Source organism: Suncus etruscus, chromosome 1, assembly GCF_024139225.1.
Source record: "Suncus etruscus isolate mSunEtr1 chromosome 1, mSunEtr1.pri.cur, whole genome shotgun sequence".
NCBI lineage: Eukaryota > Metazoa > Chordata > Mammalia > Eulipotyphla > Soricidae > Suncus > Suncus etruscus.
In genome coordinates, this window is record NC_064848.1 from 40,993,681 (window position 1) to 41,017,576 (window position 23,896).

Consider the following 23,896-nt stretch of genomic DNA (forward strand, 5'->3'; position numbering starts at 1 on the left):
ATGGAAATGTATAAATCTATGAAGGTTTTGGTGTTTCATTTTTTTACAAGAAATAATACCTGAACATTTTATAATAATGCAGACAGAGATGGATTAAAATTAAAGGGTAAGTCTACTGATCCAATCTATTCCTTGGAACTCAATTGCAAAAGAGGAAGTTCATAGATATTATAGAGAATTTATAGAATGGGAAAGGATAAATTATATCTATGCCTTAAGTATGCACTAATGTATAACTGTACATATTTGGTACAAAATGGCTCCCAAAGAATTGAAACTCATTTGTAAAACAAAATGATGGCTAAGTAAATGCATAGCAAAATTTCAATATACTGACAACTTACATCATGTGTAATTTCAATATGTAGACAACATGTAAAGGCCAGTCAATTGTTATTCCAGTGAGTAGTCAGGGTCCCATTTGCTTAGAAGACATGTTAAGCTAGAGAAATGCATGAACATGCAATGAGTCAAATCTTAGGGGACAGAGGAGCCACCTCAAGCTAATCCTATATAAGGAAGATAATAGGTCCAACAGAGATTAAAAAAAAAAAATGAAGCCCTAGTGGAGAGCAGGCAGGACACTTGCCTTTCATACAACTAACATGGGTACCAGGACTGATTTCTCAGTGTAGAGCCAGGTGTGGGTCCCAAACAAAGAAATGAAAGAATTAGGCAAAGCCTTGTCCTGGGAGGAAGGGAAGAGGGAGGTGAAACTGCAAATCTGAGGCTTCTTCAGGGATTGAGGCCTCCTAATTCCAAATCTGCCTTCACAAGCAAATCCTCCCATTAAAGCCCCAGGCCCCTTATGGCCTTGATTGTTCCAATTATCCTTCCTGTTGTGGACTATGCCAGTGAGAGGTTCCGCGCATTTGCATCCTGCATAAAACCTTAGGACTAGTTGGTATGGAAGAGAACCTGGATACAGGTCAGCACAGAAATAAAGACTGACATCAGGTGACACACAGGAATAGAATTTCTTAAATCTAAGGGATAAATCAGTTATATCCAATTATTTTATTAAGGCATTGGAAATGACATTTTGTGACTATATAGAGTTAGCTGTGAAAACTTGAGGCGTTTTGTTTTTTGTTTAGTTTTTAAATACTGAATTAAATGAATAAAGTCTATAATTGTCATAGTTTGAATTTGTTATGATGAGGATTAATATTAACAGCTATAGCTCTTTATGTTTTTTTGGTTGGATGGCTCAATTTATTTGGAAATTATTTTTTGGGAGGAAGGGGGTTTGGTGACCCTCAGGGGTTACTCCTGGCTATGCACTCAGAAATTGATCCTGGTTTTGGAGACCATATAGACACTGGTTCGTCCTAGGCTAGCGCAGGCAAGGCAGACGCCTCACCATTTGTGCCACCGCTCCGGCCCCTATTTGGGTGGGAATTTTTTAAATGCTGTTTTACCTTTAATTTGGATGGTATCTTGTGTTCAGGGATATCAAAATAATAGTGTCTATAATTTTAATCTCATTCTGTTATTAATAGAGGAGCTGCAAAGCACTGAGAACACTGCTTGGGATTTAGTAACTGATTATAAAATATTAGCTACTTAATTTTCTCTTAGGTGAAATTTTGTTAGTATTTATAAGTAATAATAATAAATTATCATTCATTATTATTAAAAAAATTAAAAAAAAAACAGTGACTAACCCTGAAAAAGACCAAGGTAATTCCAATAGTATGGAGATCTTTATCTCCCCCTATTTTAAATTTTTAAGTTTCAAGAAATTCGGATTTATAGGAAGACTGAAGGCATTATTTTACTAAAACCATAAATACTGAAAACATCTCAAAATGGTTTTGGCATGCAATGACAAAAACACATGTCACAGGCCCCAATGGGCTCCATTATTGCATGCAATATAGTGACACTCCACTGAAGGAGAGTTCCAAAGGGTAAGTGGTGGTGTCCATTATCAATGATACAAAGGAAAGAGGAACAGATAGGAATTAGGCTACAGAGTATATGGATTCTTCCAGTAAACAATGGAAGAAACTCTGGCAACTGATAGTTGCCACCTTTCACCTTCAACTTTCCATAGGTTGCAGTCAGGGAGCCACTGTTCAATATGAAGCCATGAAAAGAAAAGTGGTTGTCATAGCAATTGATGTCTAAGGTACTTACTCATAAGCAAACAAGACACAGGACTTGAGGACTACAGTCAAATAAAAATTCTGCAGGAGATTTTGAAGCCCCATGATTTTACTGAAAATAAAACTAGCAAAATGCAGTATTGTTGTTAGCACAACCATTTCACTAACTGCTAAGTTGCTGGGGAGCCTTCCAGAAATATGATTCTCACTTATTACGTAAGTGTCATCTATATTATAGATAGTACAAAGGCCAAAGATCTTAAACCAGTTTGAAGACATTCATATAGCAAACTCCTTTCATCTACCAAAGGATGTAAGAGCATCTTGGAGGCAAAGCAGATGCTTAATGGGTATTGAGCATATTACAAAACAGCTTAAGCCAGAAAGCAAAAAACAACTTTGAATTTATATGATGCTGTATTTACACTACATGTATGCTTTTATAAAAAATAAAATTGGGTAGGAAACAAAGACATCTGTAAACTGAAAACTCTCAAAGGCAATATTAAATTATATTATTTTAGTCTTTTTTAAAAAAATTTCCCCAACAATAGCAACAATAAATCCCTACTCAGAAGTTAATATAGTGTTTAACCTCCTTCACTAACAATAACAGAGAGACACAATGGCATATTTAACTGTTAATATCTCAAATTATAATCAGCACCATTTGAATGTTAAACAACGTTTACATAGAAAATCCAAGGAAGACTGATAACACTCAATTTTTATACTCTACTGTGTTCTATTCTTGAAATTAAAAAAACTAAAGTCACAGAAAGCTGTTATTAAATTCATGAAAACTGTCTTCAAGTATTTGTAGGATGATTCATGTAGATGGTGAATTAGATTTAGCCTGGAAGCACAGTTCCAAAGACTGTTTGTGATGCTGCAAATAATTTTGACACCTAACAAAATAAGGCATTAAAAAGTTAAGTAAAAATCTGCAAAGGTAACAATAACCAAAAATCACGTCAAAATACTATGCAATGATATTGAAAAGCATCAACACACAAAGTATTCACAATTACTGGTATTTTACAAATTATATTATTTCCTCTTTACAGAAATCTGTTTCTGCAAAAAGTAGATTTTTCCAGTAGCTAAATAACCTCCATTAGATTTGAGAATTCTCACTTTGTATTGAAAATAGGGTAAGAGCACCTCCAACTCCTATTGCACCACTTAGATTCTACTTTTAAAGCAATCTGCTTTCCTATGTTTCTTTTCTTGCCCTGCTTTTAGAAAGAAAAACAACAACAACAAATAGTACTTTCACAGTCATTGTTCCAGCCCTGTGATTCCATTTGCTCACATCTTTTAGCAGGATGTAAAAGATGTCTAAAATCTTTGGCTTTCAGGTACACTGGGGAAGATAGGATTATTTCACACTAGATCAATTATTTTGGCCTATATCCTTGTAATTTTACTTATCACAATTAACCCACTCATGATTTCCGAAAGTAGAGTTAAAGACATGAGTAGCTCTAGCTTCTGTGTTCAACTAATTTGAACTGTCATAGTTAGGTTTGGAAACTATGATTATGAATGCAACATACTAATTGAAAGTAAAATTAATACTTCTCTGCCCATCAGGCTACAGCCAAGATGATTTTCTAACATTAATTTAAATTAGTTTTATCCTTCTATATAAAATGTGAATCCCTGATGGTGATTTAAGTGATCTGAAAAAGTAAAAAAAAATGCTAGTTTTAGGGAACAGTGATATATCACAAAGGGCTCAGCAAATGTCTCACACAAGGACACCCTTAATATAATCCCTGGCACCACAGGTGTGGGATCATGGTGCCAAGCAGCACCTCTGGGGACCAAGTACAGAAAAGTTAGGCCCAATACTGAGAACAGTTATCCATAGGCACTACTGTACAGCCCAAACAAATTTTGTTTTTCATACTCTCAAATATAGTTACATTAAGATGTTATTTTTATTGGCTATGCCCATGGTTGACTGGGCTCTATCCTTTGCACAAAAAATGGTCCCCAGAGTACCACATGGAAAGAGAAGTGTCCAAAGTAAACCCTAATTACAAGATGTGCCTCCTCCAAGAAGATATGTGTATGTTGTAGTACTTTCTTCCATTGCTTTAATGATTTTCTTGTGATACTAAATATATATATTGACTATATTAAGTTTGTTAAACTTTTTTCACATGATTTTAGAACCTATATACTGTTTTATTGCAAAGCTATGATTTTTATAATCATCTGCCTATTACTTGGCTTTTTAGGTTATTTCCCATTGTTTTAAATATTATAAACAGCACTGCCATTAATATCCTTGTGCACAAATCATTGTCAGCAATTCCCATGATTTCCTTAGGCTGGAGTTCCCAGGAGTTGAATTAGTAGGTCAAAGGGCAAAAACTCATCTAAAGCTCCTAGTAAAACTGTCAATTTGCTTTTCATAAAGATTTTTTTTGCCAATTTTCACCCTTTGGGCAAAGCATGTGCCTGTCTATGTTGGCCCACTAATGCTAGAACAACATATTTTGTAGGAATTTATTTTGAATTGAGGTTATCAAAGAGAAGATGCATTAAATAAATAATTTTTTATTTATTTGAATATAATTTTTCACACAATTTCTTGGAAAGGAACATTCAAAATATATGGAGAATGAGAATCATTCTAGAAAAAAAATTTATTCCAAATATCAAGATGACTTCTATAGTATCAAAGTCAATGACTTTACTGTCCATTTAATGATTATCCATGTGTTTAGCATCCGATTAAACCACTTATTTTATTAGCATTTTCTCAAAGTTTTTAAACATTGGATAGGGGAGAGTTTGTCTATACCCAGCAGTAGTCAGCGGTCACTCCTGACAATGCTTTGAAACTGAACACAATTTCAGGAATAATAAGTAGAATTGGACATATCCAAATCAGGCATCTTACCTCCTACATTATCTCTCCAGCTTCATCCGAAAGATTTTAAAAAAGCTTTTTAAATTTTTAAAATTATCAAAAATATTTTAAAAAACTTTCTTACCAGAATAGTGGCTCAACATTATTAAAATATTTTCTGGCTTTAGTAGAACTTATCTTCTTTCTTATGGAGTATTTCCATTGCTTTTATTATTACTAAATTATTATAATAACATATCTTTGCTTCATCATAGAAGAGAGCTCTTTTACTTGACTGCCAAATTGGTTGACTAACAGTTTATTCTAAATTCTCTCTATATAGTTTGGAATTATTTTAACTAAATTAAGTTTATTTAAGAATAGAGGGGAGGGATAAAGAGATAGATAACATGCTTAAAAGCGAACACATACCAAATATACCTGCAATAAATTCCCGAGATAGAGAAAGATACCATAAAGTAAGAAAGTATAAATCTGAAGTAGTTATGGGTAAATGGATCTTCAGGTAAAAAAGGTCACTTCACCATTCTAAAGAAAGCAAGTAAACATCTCAGGGGAATATGCAGACAAAGTCATAACTTTCCCCCAGCCAAATCAGTTTGTATACACTTTTCCCCTCAAAGACTTTTGTTTCAGTGGTTGTGGAAATTTTTATAAAATTTTTTGTTTTATTTGGCAAATTATCATGTCATATGAAGGCTTCATGAAACAGTTTCGACGACTGTCATTTTTCTTTTATTCTCTGAAACTAAACAAAATGCTTTTTGAAAAGTTTTTGAAAAGATTAAGGAAACTCAATGGTCAAATACATTTCAAGAATCTATTTCAGAGATTATATATGCATCCGTGAGCATTCCAAGATTCTTAACCATATTTTTTGCTCTCAAGACTATTTCATTATACAATTTCCTAGAAAGTCATCAAGTCTTTTAGATATTTTATTAGAACAGATAATTTATGGTTTAACTAAGTGATCTATATGTCTCCAGGGTAGTAAAATCAAATTACATTTACCATATTAATAATGTAATAAAATTTACTATAATTAATATAATTGAATTATTTTTAGATAACTCTAAAACAAAATTAGCTCTGCCACATTCTATGCAAAAGTTAAATAGCATAACTTTTCTCCTCCTCACATATTTTGCACTCTATAAATGTGGTAATAATAATATTTTTAAGTAAGTATAAAAGCTACAGAGTGTTTTCAAGTAATTATAAAGGAAAGAATGTCATTTTAACATCTGGGAAAGAAAAAGTAAAATCTCAAAATTTCAAAACAAAACATATACAATGTTACATAGAAATTTCATCAACGCAGTATAAAAGTAATATAAATTTAAAAAATTCAAGTATATCAATCACTGCATTAAATGAAAGTGGATAGAACTGTTTCATGAATGGATCATCTATCAAACAACAGACAATAAAATTTAACTATTTCAAGGACTAAACTTAAGAATAAATTTTATGGGGCTGGCGAGGTGGCGCTAGAGGTAAGGTGTCTGCCTTGCGAGCGCTAGCCAAGGAAAGGACCACGGTTCGATCCCCTGGCGTCCCATATGGTCCCCCCAAGCCAGGGTCAATTTCTGAGCATGTAGCCAGGAGTAACCCCTGAGCATCAAAAGGGTGTGGCCCGAAAAACCAAAAAAAATATATATATATAAATTTTATAACGAATTATTTTATAATGAATTACAATTAGTAAGATAGTATAATTGTTAGAAGATATTGAATAAATTACATTCTAAGTACCATTAGCACCAAATAATGCTGTAGAAAAATGCAAAGAATAAAAACTATTCAAATAAAAGATAAAAATAGTATTATAGTGAAATCCATAAAGCATACACCTTTTATAATTAGACATGATTAATAGTCAAGTAAACACATTGTATAATTATAATATTATTCTTGTATTTATGTACATGTATATTTTTAAAAAATTATTTTACCTGCCTGAAGAAATAGTACTTTTGACTTTATTTGTGCCCCACACAGGTTCAATCCTTGACATCCCATATGGTCTTGAAGGCCCGCCAGGTGTGAGCCCTGAGTACAAAGCCAGTGATAATCCTGAGGACTGCTGGTTGTAGCCACCAAACAAAAAATAGTAATGAAATTGATTCTAACCTTGACCAAAGTGTAAGCATTAAGAATTATGTATGGGTCCAGAAAGATAGCAGGGAGGTAAGGCGTTTGTCTTGCATGCAGAAGGTCAGTGGTTCAAATTCCAGCATCCCATACGGTCCCCTGAGCCTGCCAGGAGCGATTTCTGAGCATAGAGCCTGGAGTAACCTCTGTGCACTGCTGGGGTGTGACCCAAAAATAAAAAATAAAATTATGGATGTTTTCAAGTCACATTCATCTTTGGCAAATGAAAGTTAAAATTGATTAAATTTTTAAATTATCTAAAATTTTTTGGGGGGGCCACACCCGGCGATGCTCAGGGGTTACTCCTGGCTGTCTGCTCAGAAATAGCTCTTGGCAGGCACGGGGGACCATATGGGACACCGGGATTCGAACCAACCACCTTTGGTCCTGGATCGGCTGCTTGCAAGGCAAACGCCGCTGTGCTATCTCTCCAGGCCCAAATTATCTAAAATTTAAGAAAATAAGCCATAAACCAAATATAAAATTTAAAGGGGAATAATAAGTTAGGAAGGAATAAAGATAAAACATTATTTAGCAAAAGAGAAAAGGAATAGTAGTTAACACATGACAAATTCTAAAGATGGAGCCAAGAAGAAAAGCTGAAATTGATAAAAAAACAACACAGTAGAATAGTTAAAACAATAAATAAAACAAAAGATGTTTTTCTGAAAAGAGCAGCAAGACTAAAAGAAGATTCACAAGTCTTCTTAGAGTGGGGAAAGAAGCAAAAATATATACAATATAAAAATACGATGGAAATCTAACCATAAAAGCCAAATGCATAAAAGAATGAACAGATGAACAAAAGTGACTGATTGAGAACATATTGGAACATTTCAATGGGCAATTACTTACAAAACTAAAGTTATCAAAATTGAGAAAAGTAGAAACCTGAATAGGACAATTTTTAGAAAATTTCTCAAATTTAACATTGGACAATTTGGGTTCTACAACCCAAAAAACACTTGGCATTCACCTCCTCACTCTTCTAATATAGTTGTAATGGAGGGAATCTAGACATAAAGAAATAGTAAATGTTGAATTCTAAATACAACAATGAAGCAGAGTTTGGAAACTACTGCACTAGCACCAGAACTTTACAGGTGTGGATCCAGAACTAGCAATACTAACTTTCCCTACATGCTAGACAAAAAATTTCATGCCCAGTTTTTAGAAAAAGAATTTGGACTTAACAAGGTCTGCAGGAGACTCATTTGTACTTAATTATCTGAAAACCATATGAAAAAATTAAAAATGTGATTAAAGAATCTCTTTTTTTCAGTGGCATAGCATACAACAAGGAACAGGGGCCTGTATTGCATGCATCTGACCCTGTTCAATCATAAAACAAAGTGATCTCTGGATATGACCTGGAGAGGCCCCTGAGCACAATATACATATTACCTCCCACCACTACCACAAAGACAAAATGTCATTGGGAAGAAATGAGTATACAGTATACTTGATCAAATTTTAATTTCTCTATTAATTCCCAATATATTTAAACCTTCCTATACCTTAGAAAATGATAAAAATGCTTCCCTATTAAAAAGATTCTCTAATGAGGGCCTGGAGAGATAGCACAGCGGCGTTTGCCTTGCAAGCAGCAGATCCAGGACCAAAGGTGGTTAGTTCGAATCCCGGTGTCCCATATGGTCCCCCGTGCCTGCCAGGAGCTATTTCTGAGCAGACAGCCAGGAATAACCCCTGAGCACTGCCGGGTGTGGCCCAAAAACCAAAAAAAAAAAGAAAAAGAAAAAAAAAAGATTCTCTAATGAACTTCTATTTCACCAGAAAAACTTGAATATCTAAATTTACACTCTTTTATCATAATGAAGCAACCAAACAACCTAAGACCATGCACACTTAAAATACAACATCAAAGATCACAAATAAAATACATAATTGAATTAACATGTTATCAAAACGGTAATCTACTATTTTCCATGAACAAGTGTGGTTCACTAGGAGATTAATATAAGAGAGAAAAGATAAATACATCACAATATCAAGTTATAAAAAAAATGAACTTGACAAGTAGATTCTCTAATGACAAATCTAAGCAAACAGATAATAAAAATTAAGTTTTCTTTAAAAAACAAAATAGTAAGTAATCCTAAAAAAACAGCACTTGTGCTGTCATTTCTTATGGCTCACTTTCTACAGACACAAAATACATCAATGAATTTAAGAGGACTAACATCTTAAGGAGAATCTTTTCCAAGAATGATAGGAAACTAGTAATCAATTACAAGAAAACTTAAAAATTCACAAATAGTAAAGTTTAAACAATATGTTAAACTTACTTTCATCAAAGAAGAAATGAGAAGAGAAATACAGAGGTACTTTGAGCAAAATTAAAAAGAAAATAGTCTTCTAAAATATATAAGTTGCAACAAAAGCTATTCTAGAAGGAGAAGGTGAGGGTCAACACCAAAAAAAGAGAAGAAATTCAAGGCCTTCGCCAGCCTGCTCATGGCCTGAGCCAATTCCTGACTCTGTTATTCGAGCTAAAAGGGCCAAGGAAGCAGCCGAGTAGAAGAAATAAAGTGTGTGTTGTGGTAAAAACAAAAACAAAAAAAAAAAAAGCTATTCTAGAAGTGATATACATAATAGTAATAACGGCTTACCTTGAAAACAAAAAAAAAACTATTACAAGAGAAGAAAAGTAACAAGAATTGAATTAAATTCAGACTTAAGACTGTACTTTGAAAAATTAAAAATATTTAACTAAACTCAATAACAAAGTAGAGGACTCAATGAGAAAAACAAGCAAAGTTACAGCTGATACAATCTACCAATATCTATAGCTATATTTATATACACACAAAGAAATAATATACTACAATGAACAGTAGCAAGTTGGGCAATAAATAAGTAAATAAATTCCTAGAAACATAATTTATCAGTAATAAATAACAATAGGTAAAGGGATAATAAGTCATAATCCAGTATTATGATCCCAAGGACACAAGAAAGGTTTAATATGTGGCAATGAAAATGTAACAATAAAATGTAATATGTGCCAATGAAAATAAAGGATAAAACTAATGCTGTCAACAGATGCAGAAAAAGCATTTAACAAAATTCCACACTATTTTTTGATACAAGCTTGCAATAGCAGAAATACAGAGAGCTGCATAATAATAATAATAACAATAATAATAATAAAAATAAAATATATATATATAAAAATATAAAACCCCATAGGTAACATCATAAAAAGTTGTTTTTACAGCATCAGAAACAACACAAGAAAGCAAACTCTTGCCACTTTTTTCACCATAGTATTTCAAGTTCTATCAAAGCAAAATAAGAATATATATTCAAAATTGCAAAAGAGCAAATAAAACTTTTCAATATTTGTGACATTATATAAATAAAAGCATAAATATTGAATCAAAAATATTTAAATATGAAATGGATAAATGAATTGGGAAAAGTTGGAGAATAGAAAATCAATGCAAAAAATTGTTTCTAATACATTAATGAACTATCAGAAATAAAACATACCGTTTATGAAATCACAGAGATAGTACAGTGGCTGGGGAAGGTAATTGCCTTGCATGCACCCAACCCACGTTTGATCCCTAGCAAGCCTTATGGTTCCCTGAACACTGAGCCAGAAGTATGCTCTGAGCACCTCTGTCTATGGCCTCCAAAATAACAAACAAAAATAAATTTATAATTGCATCAAAAATATTCTACCAAGAAAGGACAGATGGGAATGCTGAAAACTATAAAATAAATGACAAACTGAAGACACAAATTAATATAAAGATATTTTATGTTTCTATACTAAAAAATTAATATAGCTGAAATAGCCATACAAAAGAAATCAATCTACATATACAATTAAATCTATAATCAAAATTCCAATAGAATTTTCACATAAATATTAGAACCCAACCTAATATTTATATGGAATCATAAGAAACCCTTAATAGGTCCCGGAGAGATAGCACAGCGGCGTTTGCCTTGCAAGCAACCAATTTAGGACCTAAGGTGGTTGGTTCGAATCCCGGTGTCCCATATGGTCCCCTGTGCCTGCCAGGAGCTATTTCTGAGCAGACAGCCAGGAGTAACCCCTGAGCACCTCTGGGTGTGGCCCAAGCACCAAAAGGAAAAAAAAGAAAAAAAAAAAGAACCCTTAATACTAGACTGGAGAGAGAACATAGAGAACACAGCAGTAGGGCATTTGCCTTGCATGCAGTCGATCCAGGATGGATGGTGGTTCGAATCCTGGCATCCCATATGGTCCCCGGAGCCTGCCAGGAGTGATTTCTGAGTGCAGAGCCAGGAATAATCCCTGAGCTCTGCTGGGTGTGACCCACAAACCAAAAGGTGGAAAAAAAGAAAAAAGAAAAAGAAACCCTTAATAGTTGAAGTATTTATAACATAGAAGCAAACGAGAAACATTATACTCCCTGCACTCAAATTATATCACAAAGAATAATCGTTAAAAACATTATGCTATTTACATAAAAATAGATGCCTACATCAATGCAACAGAAGAGAAAGTCCAGAAACAAATAAAACATATACAATCAATTTATGACAAAGACAAGAGAAGAATATACAACAAAAATATACAAAGAGGAAAATGATATTTCAGTCAATAGTTTTCTCAAAACTATACAGCCACACATAATTTTTATATTAATATATCATATATTATATTACATTTTATATATAAAAACTATATTCTAAACACTTTTTTGTTTCTCTAAACCCCATTTTTTTATTGAGGCCAATGTAAATTACAAGTCTTTAACAGTTGTATTTCTTTTACATAGTGACAGTGAATTAGGGCCCTTCACACCACCAGTGTTAACCTCCCTCCATCATAGTTCCAGCGTGCATCCCATACCTTCACCCTTAGCTCCCTAGACTGCTGTGTAACAGGTCCATTTTGAGCCTAACATAATTAAATAAAGTTGGACTATTACCTTAAGTAACACACAAAAAGCAAATCAAAATGGATTAAAATATGAACTTAGGACTTAAAACTGTAAAATTCCTAGAAGAACGTTTTAAGTGTTAAATTCCTTAATACAGGTATTAGGAATGATATTTTAAGTTTGACAACAAAGGGATAGCACAGGGGTAGGGTATTTGCCTTGCATGGGCCGACCTGGGACATACCCAGGTTGGATCCCAGGTATCCCTTATGGCCTCCCGAGCCTGCCAGGAATGATTTCTTAGAGCAAAGTTAGGAGTAATCCCTGAGCACTGCCAGCTGTGGCCCAATTCCCTGCCTCTCCCCAAATAAAATAAAATAAATAAATAAATTTGACAACAAAAGCTAAGGTAACAAAAGCAAAAGTAAAACTTGGGACTACTTTAATGTAACAGTCCATGAAAGAAAATAAAAAACATCAACCTACCTAATGGGATATATTAACTACAAATAGCCATTTGATATGAGGTTAATATTCAGAATATATAAGAATTAAAATATATGAATATGCATATATATGTATATCTATAACATCAACCCATTATTATTTACTATTTCTAATTGTATTGCTTATTATACTTATTATTGTTAATATACCTATATACTGGAATACTACTTAGTATTTAAAAATCAATGCAATTAATAAATGTGATAATTATTTAAATATTTTAAATAATGCATTAAGATTCAGTACTATTCTCTCTCTCCCTCCCTCTCCCCCCCTCTCTCCCCTTTGTTTTGTTTCGTGTTTTAGTTTTTTATTTTTGGGCCACACCTGCTGATGTTCAGGGCTTACTCCTGGCTTTGCACTCAGAAATTGCTCCTGGCTCGGGAAACCATATGTGATGCTGGGGATTGAACCAACGCCTGTCCTGGATCTGCAACAGCGTGCAAGGCAAAAGCTCTACTGCTTTGCTATTGCTCTGGCTCCATGTTTTTTGTGTGTATGTGTGACACTGACTGTACTCATGAATTACTCCTGGCTCTGCGCTCAGAAATCATTCCTGGCAGGCTTGGGGGACCATATAGGATGCCAGGAATCGAACTGGGTTTCGTCCTTGGTTGGCTGCATGCAAGGCAACGCCCTACTGCTGTGCTATTGCTATGGCCCTATGTTCCTTTGAAAATATTTTTTTTCTTTATCTGCTATAAGAATAACTTAAGATTGATGATTCCTTATAAAGTTCTTTCAAAGTGCTCTCAAAAAATATATAGATACTTGTTTCTTTACCTGTCAGTGCTAGGTAGTAAGAAACTCAACACATGTGATTTATTTCTGAATATACTCTAACACATATTAGGTATAAAATGAGTGCCTGTTTACATATATTGAAGATGACCATCTTTTATCCCTTGCTTACTTGTTCTGCTTAGTTTTTTGATTACAAGGGTGACGGTAATAGGATGTACCCAAATTTGAAACCAAAAAGTAAAAATACAATCCACAAAGTACATCCTGTCATTGTCATGTATTTCATGCCATGAACAAGTGAACATGATGATTGTAATGGTTTGGTTGATTTTGTTTTATTTGAGGGAGGCTTGAGGGGTTGGGGATGAGAGGAAAAACTGGTTTTATTTTACTGAAGGACGTGTGGAAGAGAATAAGAAAGAGAAAGACTAATGCACTCAAGATCGTATATGGGCTTCTCCAAAGATGGAAAGTGTTAGGTCATCCCCAGAGTTCAGTTGAAAAGTACACAACTCAAGAGGGGAGATGCGGTCACATATATATGCAGCCACCATATTTATGGCCCAGGGATTACATGTAAGTCAGTTTTAATGTTTAAGGCTCAATCCAAAAGTTAAGTATTTTACAAGCCTTCCTCAGAATGTTATGGAAAACTGATATGCTTTTTTTTTTTTTTTTTTGGTTTTTGAGCCACACCTGGCAGTGCTCAGAGGTTATTCCTGGCTCTGTGCTCAGAAATAGCTCCTGACAGGCTTGGGGTAATATATGGGATGTCAGGAATAGAACCCAGGTCTGTTCTGGGTCTGCCACGTGCAAGGCAAATGCCCTACCACTGTGCTATCTCTCTGGTCTGAGAAATTATATGCTTAAGAAACAGAACTGAATATCCAGCATAGAGTCCTTAAAGACAAGCTTATGAATCAAAAGATTTATTTTTAAAAAACGAAAGAATAAAAACAACTGCAAAATATCTGAAAGTGAATCCTTTTATGTTCTTAAATTCTTCTGCCATCAATGACATTATTGTGTAAAAGCGAACAAGTCAAATTATCACACAAAAGTACTAGCTTAAATTACCTGATACCTTGATTATCTTTTAGAGTTTCACCCACAGAAGAAATGAGACTTTAGAATAAAGTTCCCTAACAGCTCTATATCATATTCTTCAATTCTATGAGGTCGAAAGAAATAGTTATGTCTATATCAAACTATATACTTAGTATTTTATTCTGCTTTCAAAATATTAATCGACCATTGATCCCTCTTTCTAATCATGACAGTATATATACAAGCAGTGGGGGTGTTCCTGGTGCTTTTTTTTTTAACAGGAAAATACATCCAACAAGCTAAGTTTCTACAGAGTCTAGCAATTTTTAACTACCTTGGTTCAGGTGCACTATCTATAGACCAATACCAGCTTTTCAGCTGAAAGGAGAAAAATACTTTGCGTTTTCAAACAGCAGTCATATGCTACAAAAATTGACCTTGTAGATATGAAGATGAAAAGGGATTTAAATATATAAATAATTGAATGTTCATTTTTTTTTAAAAGAACCCAAGTTATCTGAGTGCAAGAACCATCACAGCAGTTCTATCTTGGGCAATAGATATATTGTTTTGTAAAGCATAGTTACAGATAAGACTTCTTTTTATATGGGAACTCTCACCCTATATGTAGATTATCTAGACAATACTAAACATTATTTGCACACTGCTTGAAAGTCTAACTAAACTGATTCAAATATAAATTAAGTGTACACAAATATATTTAAAATTCATACAAACTGGCTTACCTTATTATATAATTTTAGGTATCATAATTGTTGAACTACAGCTATAATTCTGAAAATCAAAACCTCTGATAATGATAGCCTAAGAACTAGTTAATTTTGCTCACAGCTCTGTAAAGGGAAATGATTTGTTGAATTTAAATTACATTTATAATTGTAGTATGCAAGCGGGTCGTTAACCTGTACAAGTGCAATGCATTTGAAATTCCAGAAAGATGGAGAAAGGATAAAATATGGATTACTGAGTGCAACAGCTAAAACCAAGAAGAGAAGTAACTACTTCAATCAGAATTTTTTCAATCATTGATTAAAACAAATGGTATATGGGGAAAATAAGGAACTAGTGGCCCACATTTTGTGAGTTAAGTAAGACTTGTGATGAACAAGATTAATAATACTAGAAGTCTGTAGTATAGTACTATAACTATAATCAATAATATTTTATAATACATAATTTTATCATATAGTTAAAATTTTGTTAGGTGGGTAGAAGAATGTTAAATGTTCTAACCACTATATAATATAAAAAATTTAAGGAGAAAATTTAAATAGAGCATAATGAACTAAATAATCATATGGAAATAAAATGAAATCAAGGGATACATATCATATAGAATCATAAATCTAATGAAAATCATGTCAGGAGAAAAGAGATAGTATATTTAGTTAAACAGAGATGTCAAAATGTCTGAATGGGCAAATGGAGGCAAAAACTGTAGTTTTAGGTAAAATGTAGTTGTTCAGAGGAGCTCACAGAGTAAGGGAGAATGGAAGAATAAAAGAATTTGTCAATGAGAACTCTTATTAAATTTACAAAAATAGGAATACTATGAACAACAAGGGGGCCAGAGAGATAGCATGGAGGTAGGAAATTTGCCTTTCATGCAGAAGGATGGTGGTTTGAATCCTGGCACCCCATATGGTCCCCTGAGCCTGCCAGGAGCGATTTCTGAGCAGAGAGCCAGGAGTAACCCCTGAGCACTGCCGGGTGTGACCCTAAATAAATAAATAAATAAATAAATAAATAAATAAATAAATAAATAAATAAATAAATAAATAAATAAAATATAAGCCAGAGACTAAGACACGGTATTGCCAAGGGAAAACAATCACTAAAGATGAATTTATGTCACAATGCTCATTAAAAAATTAAAAATAAATTTATGTACATTTTATCACTAATAAAATTAAATATAAAAATTTCATTTCAGGTTTCCTAAAATTTCATAAGACTAAAAGACTTTCAGAATTTTAGAAACATTATGTAAAACAAATTACTATACAAAAACTGCAGTTCTGGGGCTGGAGCAATAACGCAGCGGTAGGGCATTTGCTTTTCACACAACTGATCCAGGATAGACCTTGAGTTCAATCCCCAGTGTCCCATATGGTCCCCCAAGCCAAGCCAGGAGCAATTTCTGAGTGCATAGCCAGGAGTAACCCCTGATCTAACTTACTAGGTGTGGCCCAAAAACAAAAAATCAAAAACAAAAACAAAACAAAACAAAAAAAATGCAGTTATATTCCACATTAAAACATGAGCATACTTTTTCTTGTCACTTATTTCTAACATTTTATTCTTATGCATTATATTTTGACCTGTTACTTTGTATATATCATTTAAGATCCTAAATTGAACACAGTATACAAAAATCAACAATTCTTATTTAATTCCATAACAATATTTCCGAGAGATCAGAAAGACTTTTTGATCAACTAAGCTGGAAGTAAAATGAAAAAAGATTTCAATCTGATAAAGCCTGTGATATCTGTGACTTAATTTTTTTCTTTTAATGCTTACAATTAGAGCAGATATGAGTTCCAACAGTTTGGACAATTTGTATATGTTCCTTATAACACTAATGATAACTATAAAACACAGAGACTTGTCTTAGAAGAAAATTCTAATTCCTAAGTTTATGCTTTTTCACTCTTCTATGCTTAATACAATGACTGAAAACAGTATTCCACAACTTCAAACTCCCATAATACTTCAGTTAGAATTCTTAAGTAATCTTATCTTTCACTATATATGTGTACTGTGCATATATTATGGTTTTTACGCATATATTATGGTTTTGACAAGTGTAGAGCACATGCCTCACATTTACAAGGTTTATCATTTGATTCCGGGCACTACCAAGTTCATTCCTGGTGAATGTTGAAGTACTGTTGGATATGGCCCTGTGGTTTCCCAGAACCTCTGGAAGATCTCTAAGCACTGCTAAGAACATGCCTTATTTTTTTTTAATAATGCTTATACATAACTAATTCAACTTTTACAGAACCTATCTTAATGTAATTTCCATATTTTAATATTGAAAATCTGTACTTCATGAGCAGTGGGATTATTATTATTATTATTATTATTATTATTTGCCTAATAGTGTGGGTGATTAGGGATTAAATAAACATGAATACCACTGCTGATGCTAAAAGTGGTGCCAACTGACATGCAGATCAGCCTTTGAGAAGTTATACATCAGTCCCTAGAGCTTGCACAAACAAGTAGTTGAGGACTATGGAACTTGTGGGCTTTTTTTCATTGTTATTTGTGAAAGAAATATTTTCTTCATACTCTCTTCCTTCTCTCTGTATTCTACCCTAAATTTGAGCATTAAGAAAAAGAATAAAGAAGAAAATGTTTCTGAAACAAAATCTGTTAAGAAAAGAGGCTTTGATTTTAGTTCTGACTTTCACAAACCTTCTTCTCAAATTACTTAAAAGCTTTACCTATGCTGTCAGGTCTCACCGTAGTTAACCAATTCTTTTACTGTCTCTTCTATTTATACTTCTATGAATAGAAAACCTGCTGCATATTATTTGGTGCCAAAGTTTAAAATTACTTTTAAGTATTACAAGATAGTACATTCTCCCTTCTTAAATCTGGCAGATAAAATAAATGAGTATATAAAAAAGAGTGGGTATAAATTTGCTGAGGAATGAAGAATAAAATCAGCATAACTTTTTTACTTTGAGCAACCTAAGATAAAATATGCTCTATGAAATCCTTCAAAATCTTTGCAAATCTTTACTTTGCAAATAATAAAGAAAATGTTTTAATATTATAGTTATTATTCGAGTATATAAATGTCCCAAATTCTATTCTTTAATTAGCACAAAGTTAAGCAAATGGGCACCCTAATAACCCCAACAGAAAATACAAAATTGAAGATGCTGACCTTGTTTTAATGATATTTAGATGATTTTCATTCATTTCATGACAACGCTTTCTGTTTCAATCTCATACCTCCTTCATAAAATGTAGGAGAGAGCAACCTCACAATTTTCATGATTTAAAGAATTTCTTTGGGGCTGCATGTAAGGCATTTGCCAGACTTACAACTGACAATGACTCAATCCCCAGGACTACATGTGGTCTCCTGAGCCAGAGGTCCACCCAGAGCACAAAGCCAGGAATAACCTGAAGACTGTTAAGTGTAGCTTAACCCCTCCTTGCAAACCACAACTTTAATGTAAAGTGAAGTACACTGCTCCATTTAATAGATATTCCTTGTTTTGTTCCTTCAAAGATATATTTAGTTTCATCTTTGCTCAGTGGAGGATATATGGCTGTCTTATTTAATGATTATTCCATACATGATCTGAGAGACTCCCCAGAGATTCTGTCAAGCTACATGGAAAAGTCAACATACAACAAGCACCCTATAAAACTTCTCAATATTTTTTCAAATAAGATGACGAATCCATATTGTTCTATGTAAAAAGACTCTGGTTACTAATACTGTGACTATTTTATAAGCTTTCATCATAACACTTGAAAAACTATACTAGGATTCAATGTTTCTTTGTTCTTTTTCCAGGAAAGAAAGAGTTCCCCACAAAACTACAGTGTTTCACTCCCATGTCCATATCAGCTTCAGACTGGCATAGGAATGAATCCAAAATCAAGATAATTTAGTTTTCTTAAATCAACCACTCCAGCATTAGGTGAGTGATTGTTACTGGGAAATTTTAAAAATTCATAGTCAAATTGGGGGGTGATAAAAAATTTCATAGTCAAATAAAATATAAAAAATGTAAAAATAATAGAGAAAAGCCCAAGCTAATTTTAAAAGGTTAGAAAAATGATCAAATATGTTCTAAAAGCAGAGCAAACTTTTTAACAAGTGAAAGAAAATTAGATCCAAGATTTGAAACTTATTATTTTCTCTCATTTGGTCTACAACAATCATTGCTGTAGTTGAGGAGAGACCTGTAGCTTAATTATTTAGAAGAAATACACTTGAAATTTAAAATATCAAAAACTATAACATATGTAACTTCTGATATAAATGTTTATTTTCTCAGAAACAAGAGAAATGCTGTCATACAAAAAATAAAATAGCTGTTCTATTTTTTACTAAAATAACAATGCCAGGTGTTTTGGTGCCATTAGTCTTTTCAAGCACATCATCTTAAAAAATTAATAGTGATTCTAAATGCCATCTAAAAAAATAAAAACAAAAGATGAAAATGCAAATAGTATAAGGACACACCCTAAAAATACCTGCTTATAAAAATTGCAAGTAACCAAAAATACATTGTTAAAAAAAACAAGAATCAAATATCTCTTCTTCCTAAAATGAGTTACTTTTGTTAGCTTGTTATAGTACGCTAAAAACTATACCTAATCATGAAACACAGATTAAAAAAGAATGAGCAAGGCAGCAACAAAGATCCAAAGGCAGCACAAGGGGAGACTCAATCCACAGTACTAAAGGGAGCGGCCATAGGCACCTTAAAGGAGAGAAATGGGCACATTGGTGATGCGTTACATACACACAAAATCATTAACAGTACATTTCTACACATAACTGTACCTCAACTAATCTTTAAAAACTTTAATAAAACAAAAACTGAAGCACTAGGCACAGATGTCAATCTGAGTTTTGAGATTCTAAGGCCACCTTTTGATAGTTCTAATCATCAATGACTATCTCTGTATCAGACAACAGGCCTGATGCTGGAGAAAAGCCAAGAGGGGGTGTTCAGTTTGTGAAGAGACACAAGCATATGGACTTATCGATGATTAGATGGCATTCTACCTTCATGTCAACAATGGGGAACAGATTTCAAAGAGCTTTTATTTCCAAAAGGACTTGAATTATTGCCATCTCTTCCCAAGCTGTTGAGAATAAACAGAGGAGTAGATGGTGGCAATTTCCCTGGGTTCCACATCTCCCAAAGGAAAATTACCCATGATAAGAAAGTGTTGGCAATCATTTTTCAAAGATTAGCTTTGAGATTTTCAAAAGTTTAACTTCTCCTAATTATAACAATATAAGCAGAAAAATGATTTGATCATTTTATTGTTCATGGTAACAGAATAAAATGTCCTAAAAATGGAGTCTGTGGCCCTGAAATATTAATCTCAATTAGGAGATTTCATACTTTATCCAAGGCTAAAATGTAAAATAAAAAAAGACTTAAAAATAAATTATACTCCAAAATGTCAAACATGTTTATATTTATTTAGGGAAACAGCCTTATTAATAAGTATAATTTGTCCTAATTGACTACAAAATAAAAACCCTTAAACTAATTTTTCATCTTTCAAGTAAGGAAATTCTGTATTCTTGGTAGCATGAAGGTATTAGAAAACAAGCTCTTACTTTTATCAAACAGAATTTATTAACCTCTAAGGTTAATTTCATAATAGAATGGTTTCCAAAAGCATTTTAAAGTAGTGAAGTATTTCTAATTAATCAAAAAATTCTAATTATATTCCAATTAATTTGGTAAATATATTATATTATATCTAACTACATAACTGGTCATCAAGTACAATTTATATATGCAACATTAACTAATCATGCATGGTATGCAGTTGTCTATAAAATCCCAGTTTTGGTATAGAGTTCTAAAATAGTTTGATTTCCAGGAAATTTTAAAAGAAAAAAATTGTAAGTGTTTTACTTTGCCTATTTCTGTTTGATAAATTATATCTTCAGATTAAATTCAGAGATACTATGCTAAATGTAGCAAAAGATAACTTTAATCAAACATCTAGACAAATATTAAGAGTTTGAATTCAAACATCACAAGACTATTCAATGATTATTCACTTAGTTCAAGAGGAGAACCACGTAAGCACAATTCTTCCTATAAATATTCAAATGCATTAAAAACAAAGAAAAGCTTTATTAATTTCAAGTCAGACTATCATTCAAGTGAAAAGTGTTTAATCTGACTTACAATACTTATCAACTCCTTTCTGCTTAAAGTTCCTCTTTTACATTATTGGTAAAATGACTGAGAAATATGTAAAACAATGTTTGGTACAATTCAATTTTGGCTATCATGTTTCAAGAGATATTTCTAAGAAACTAAAAAAAAAGAAAATTGATAAAGTTAAAGGAAAAATTACTGACAACATTACTTTATTATAAATATTTTATCTTTGCAGTAAAATAACTGCAGTGATCCTGATCTCCATTCTACATAAATATTAATAAATTGTATTAGTGTTTACATTTAAAGCTGTTGCTTTTTGAAAAATATTGTTTTAAATTTGTGCAAAAAAAAAACCAAAAAAACAAAAAAAAATAAATTTGTGCAACTAGTAAAGAATTTCAATTAATGTAAAAAAATCAACTTGGCATACATTTTAATTGATAGTTCCTCACTATTTCATTTGTAAAAATAAAATGCTATCTTTAAAGAATATTCTTATGAGGTCAAACAACATAGTTCTGGACAATTTCATTCCAGACAATGCTATATAGATTAAGATGTAGTTCCTGGATGACAATTTTTGTAAGAAAATATAAAAGCAAAATGTGCAAGCTTCATAAAGAAAAACATATTTAATTGTTTGCACTTTTGGTTTTGCATTTCTTTGCATATCTACTTACTATATCTTCCTAACAACACTTTAAACTGACATTTTTATTCTTGTTTGGGATTACTTAATTATTTTAATCTTAACACAAAATTTGTATTACAATGCATAATACACTGCTTTTCTTTTTTTATTATTTGATTATGGTCGAAGTGAATTACAATTCTCTCACAGTAGTATTTCAGGCACATAGTGACAATAAGTGAGGGGCATTCCCACCAGCAGAACACTGCTTTTCTAATGGAGTAAAGCATTGTAGTGAAGGTCAAATATTTAAGTACCTAAAACTCTGTACCTAAGAAAAAATATTTTAATACAATTTTTTGTTTCTTTTCAATTAAAAGACATAATTTGTGCAGTGAAGACATATATGACTAGTTAGATTTGTGTGTTACTTCTACAAAAATCAACTAAAATTAGAAGTCGTAGGATAATGAAATATTAGAGATTCTTTGGCTTATGACTTGGGGAAAATCACTACCCACTACCTCAGTATGTGTTCAGATTTGAAGAACCAAAACCATGAAATATAATACCCAATTTCAGATGTAAAACAAGCTCTGAAAATAAAGAGATTCTGGTCTCTGCCATACATTAAGGAAAAGTCCTATTCTCTTTATTTCCTAATCCTAGGACCCCAACATAAACCTTATAAATCAGAAATCATTTTCTAAAACCCATTAACGAAGACATAACTAAATATCACCACAACTCACTTTTTAAAGGAGTGAAAATTGATATACTTTTGTAAGAATGTGGACAGTTTGACTTTTTTTTTTTTTTTGCATTTTAAAAGAGTACAAGGAAAGGGTGGATTTTTATTTTGTTTGCTTTGCTTTCTGGCTTTTCAAATAGTAATTTTTAACACCTAAAAGATACATAATGAAAATATGTGTGCATTTATTTTCAAAGAAACACCAACCAAAAAATTAGTGATTAGGTAAATATTGATGACGCCAATATAGAAGTATTTGCCACTGTGACGGGCTGAAACAGAATATCACATCTTGTCCTGATCATACCTGCCTGCCAGAACAAAATCGGCAGCTGACCAATTATAGGGTGTTTATCTATACAGTGGTACCTTTGTTCTCCAACAATGTCAGATTGCAAATGTCCTGGAACACATATATTTACCTGGAGGATTCTTGGCAGGATCATTGTGGCTTGGACTTCCTGATTGTCCAGAATCTGTAAAGAAATCACAGAAAATGTTTTCTTTTTCATTTGTTTTGAAAGAATTTCTCAATCCTTAAAAGGACTTCAAAAAAATTTTAAAGGTACAACAATGAAGCTGAGTGTTTAAAGTATACTTTCCCAAGCCTTTCAATAGTAACATATTACCATGCCAGAAAAATTTCTATATAGGTTTCTATGTCAATAAAGGGGAGAAAATACAGATTTATTATATTGCTAGGTTAGAGCTAGGAAGGTTCTTAGAAACAAAAGGTCTAGCAACAACACCACTGAAAGTAGTTTAAAGATTGGGCCTGTCAGTAGCAACATGGAATGTAATAGATACAGTCCCTAAAAAAAAAAAATGCAATCTAAGTGCAATTAAATATGCTTTAAAAATAAAACCTAAGAATTCTTTTATTCAATGAGTAAAAGACATGAAAATGAGAATCCGCCTTTCCAGAATTTCATGTGCAGGCACACATATTCACTCCAATAATTCCCCAACTTACTGGATCCAGGCCCAGATTTGTCTGCATCCCATAATAGCAATCGATTTGCAAACACCAAGAAAAGCATAAATTACTAGGTAGAAATCAGCAAGGCTTTGTAGAGAGCAAATTGTTGGATCAATTTAATTTCCATCTGTGATAGACGGACAGACTGCAGATAAGGAGGAAGAGATCAATGCAGTCCGTGAATTTCCAATCCCACATAATTCCTCATCAATGCTACAGAAAGGAACATGGCAGGCGATTCTGCTGTTAGGCAATATGCCT

At 32.7% G+C, this 23,896-nt stretch overlaps 1 protein-coding gene across 4 annotated transcripts in view; it reads right to left on the reverse strand.

Moving 5' to 3' along the window:
* NFIB (nuclear factor I B) overlaps positions 1–23,896 on the reverse strand; it is a 261,031-nt gene that overhangs the window by 91,917 nt on the left and 145,218 nt on the right. For all 4 annotated transcript variants that reach the window (XM_049769373.1, XM_049769371.1, XM_049769374.1 and 1 more), the window contains exon 3: positions 23,079–23,132. In XM_049769373.1, the coding sequence (XP_049625330.1) occupies positions 23,079–23,132 (54 nt within the window). The remainder of the gene's footprint in view (positions 1–23,078; positions 23,133–23,896) is intronic.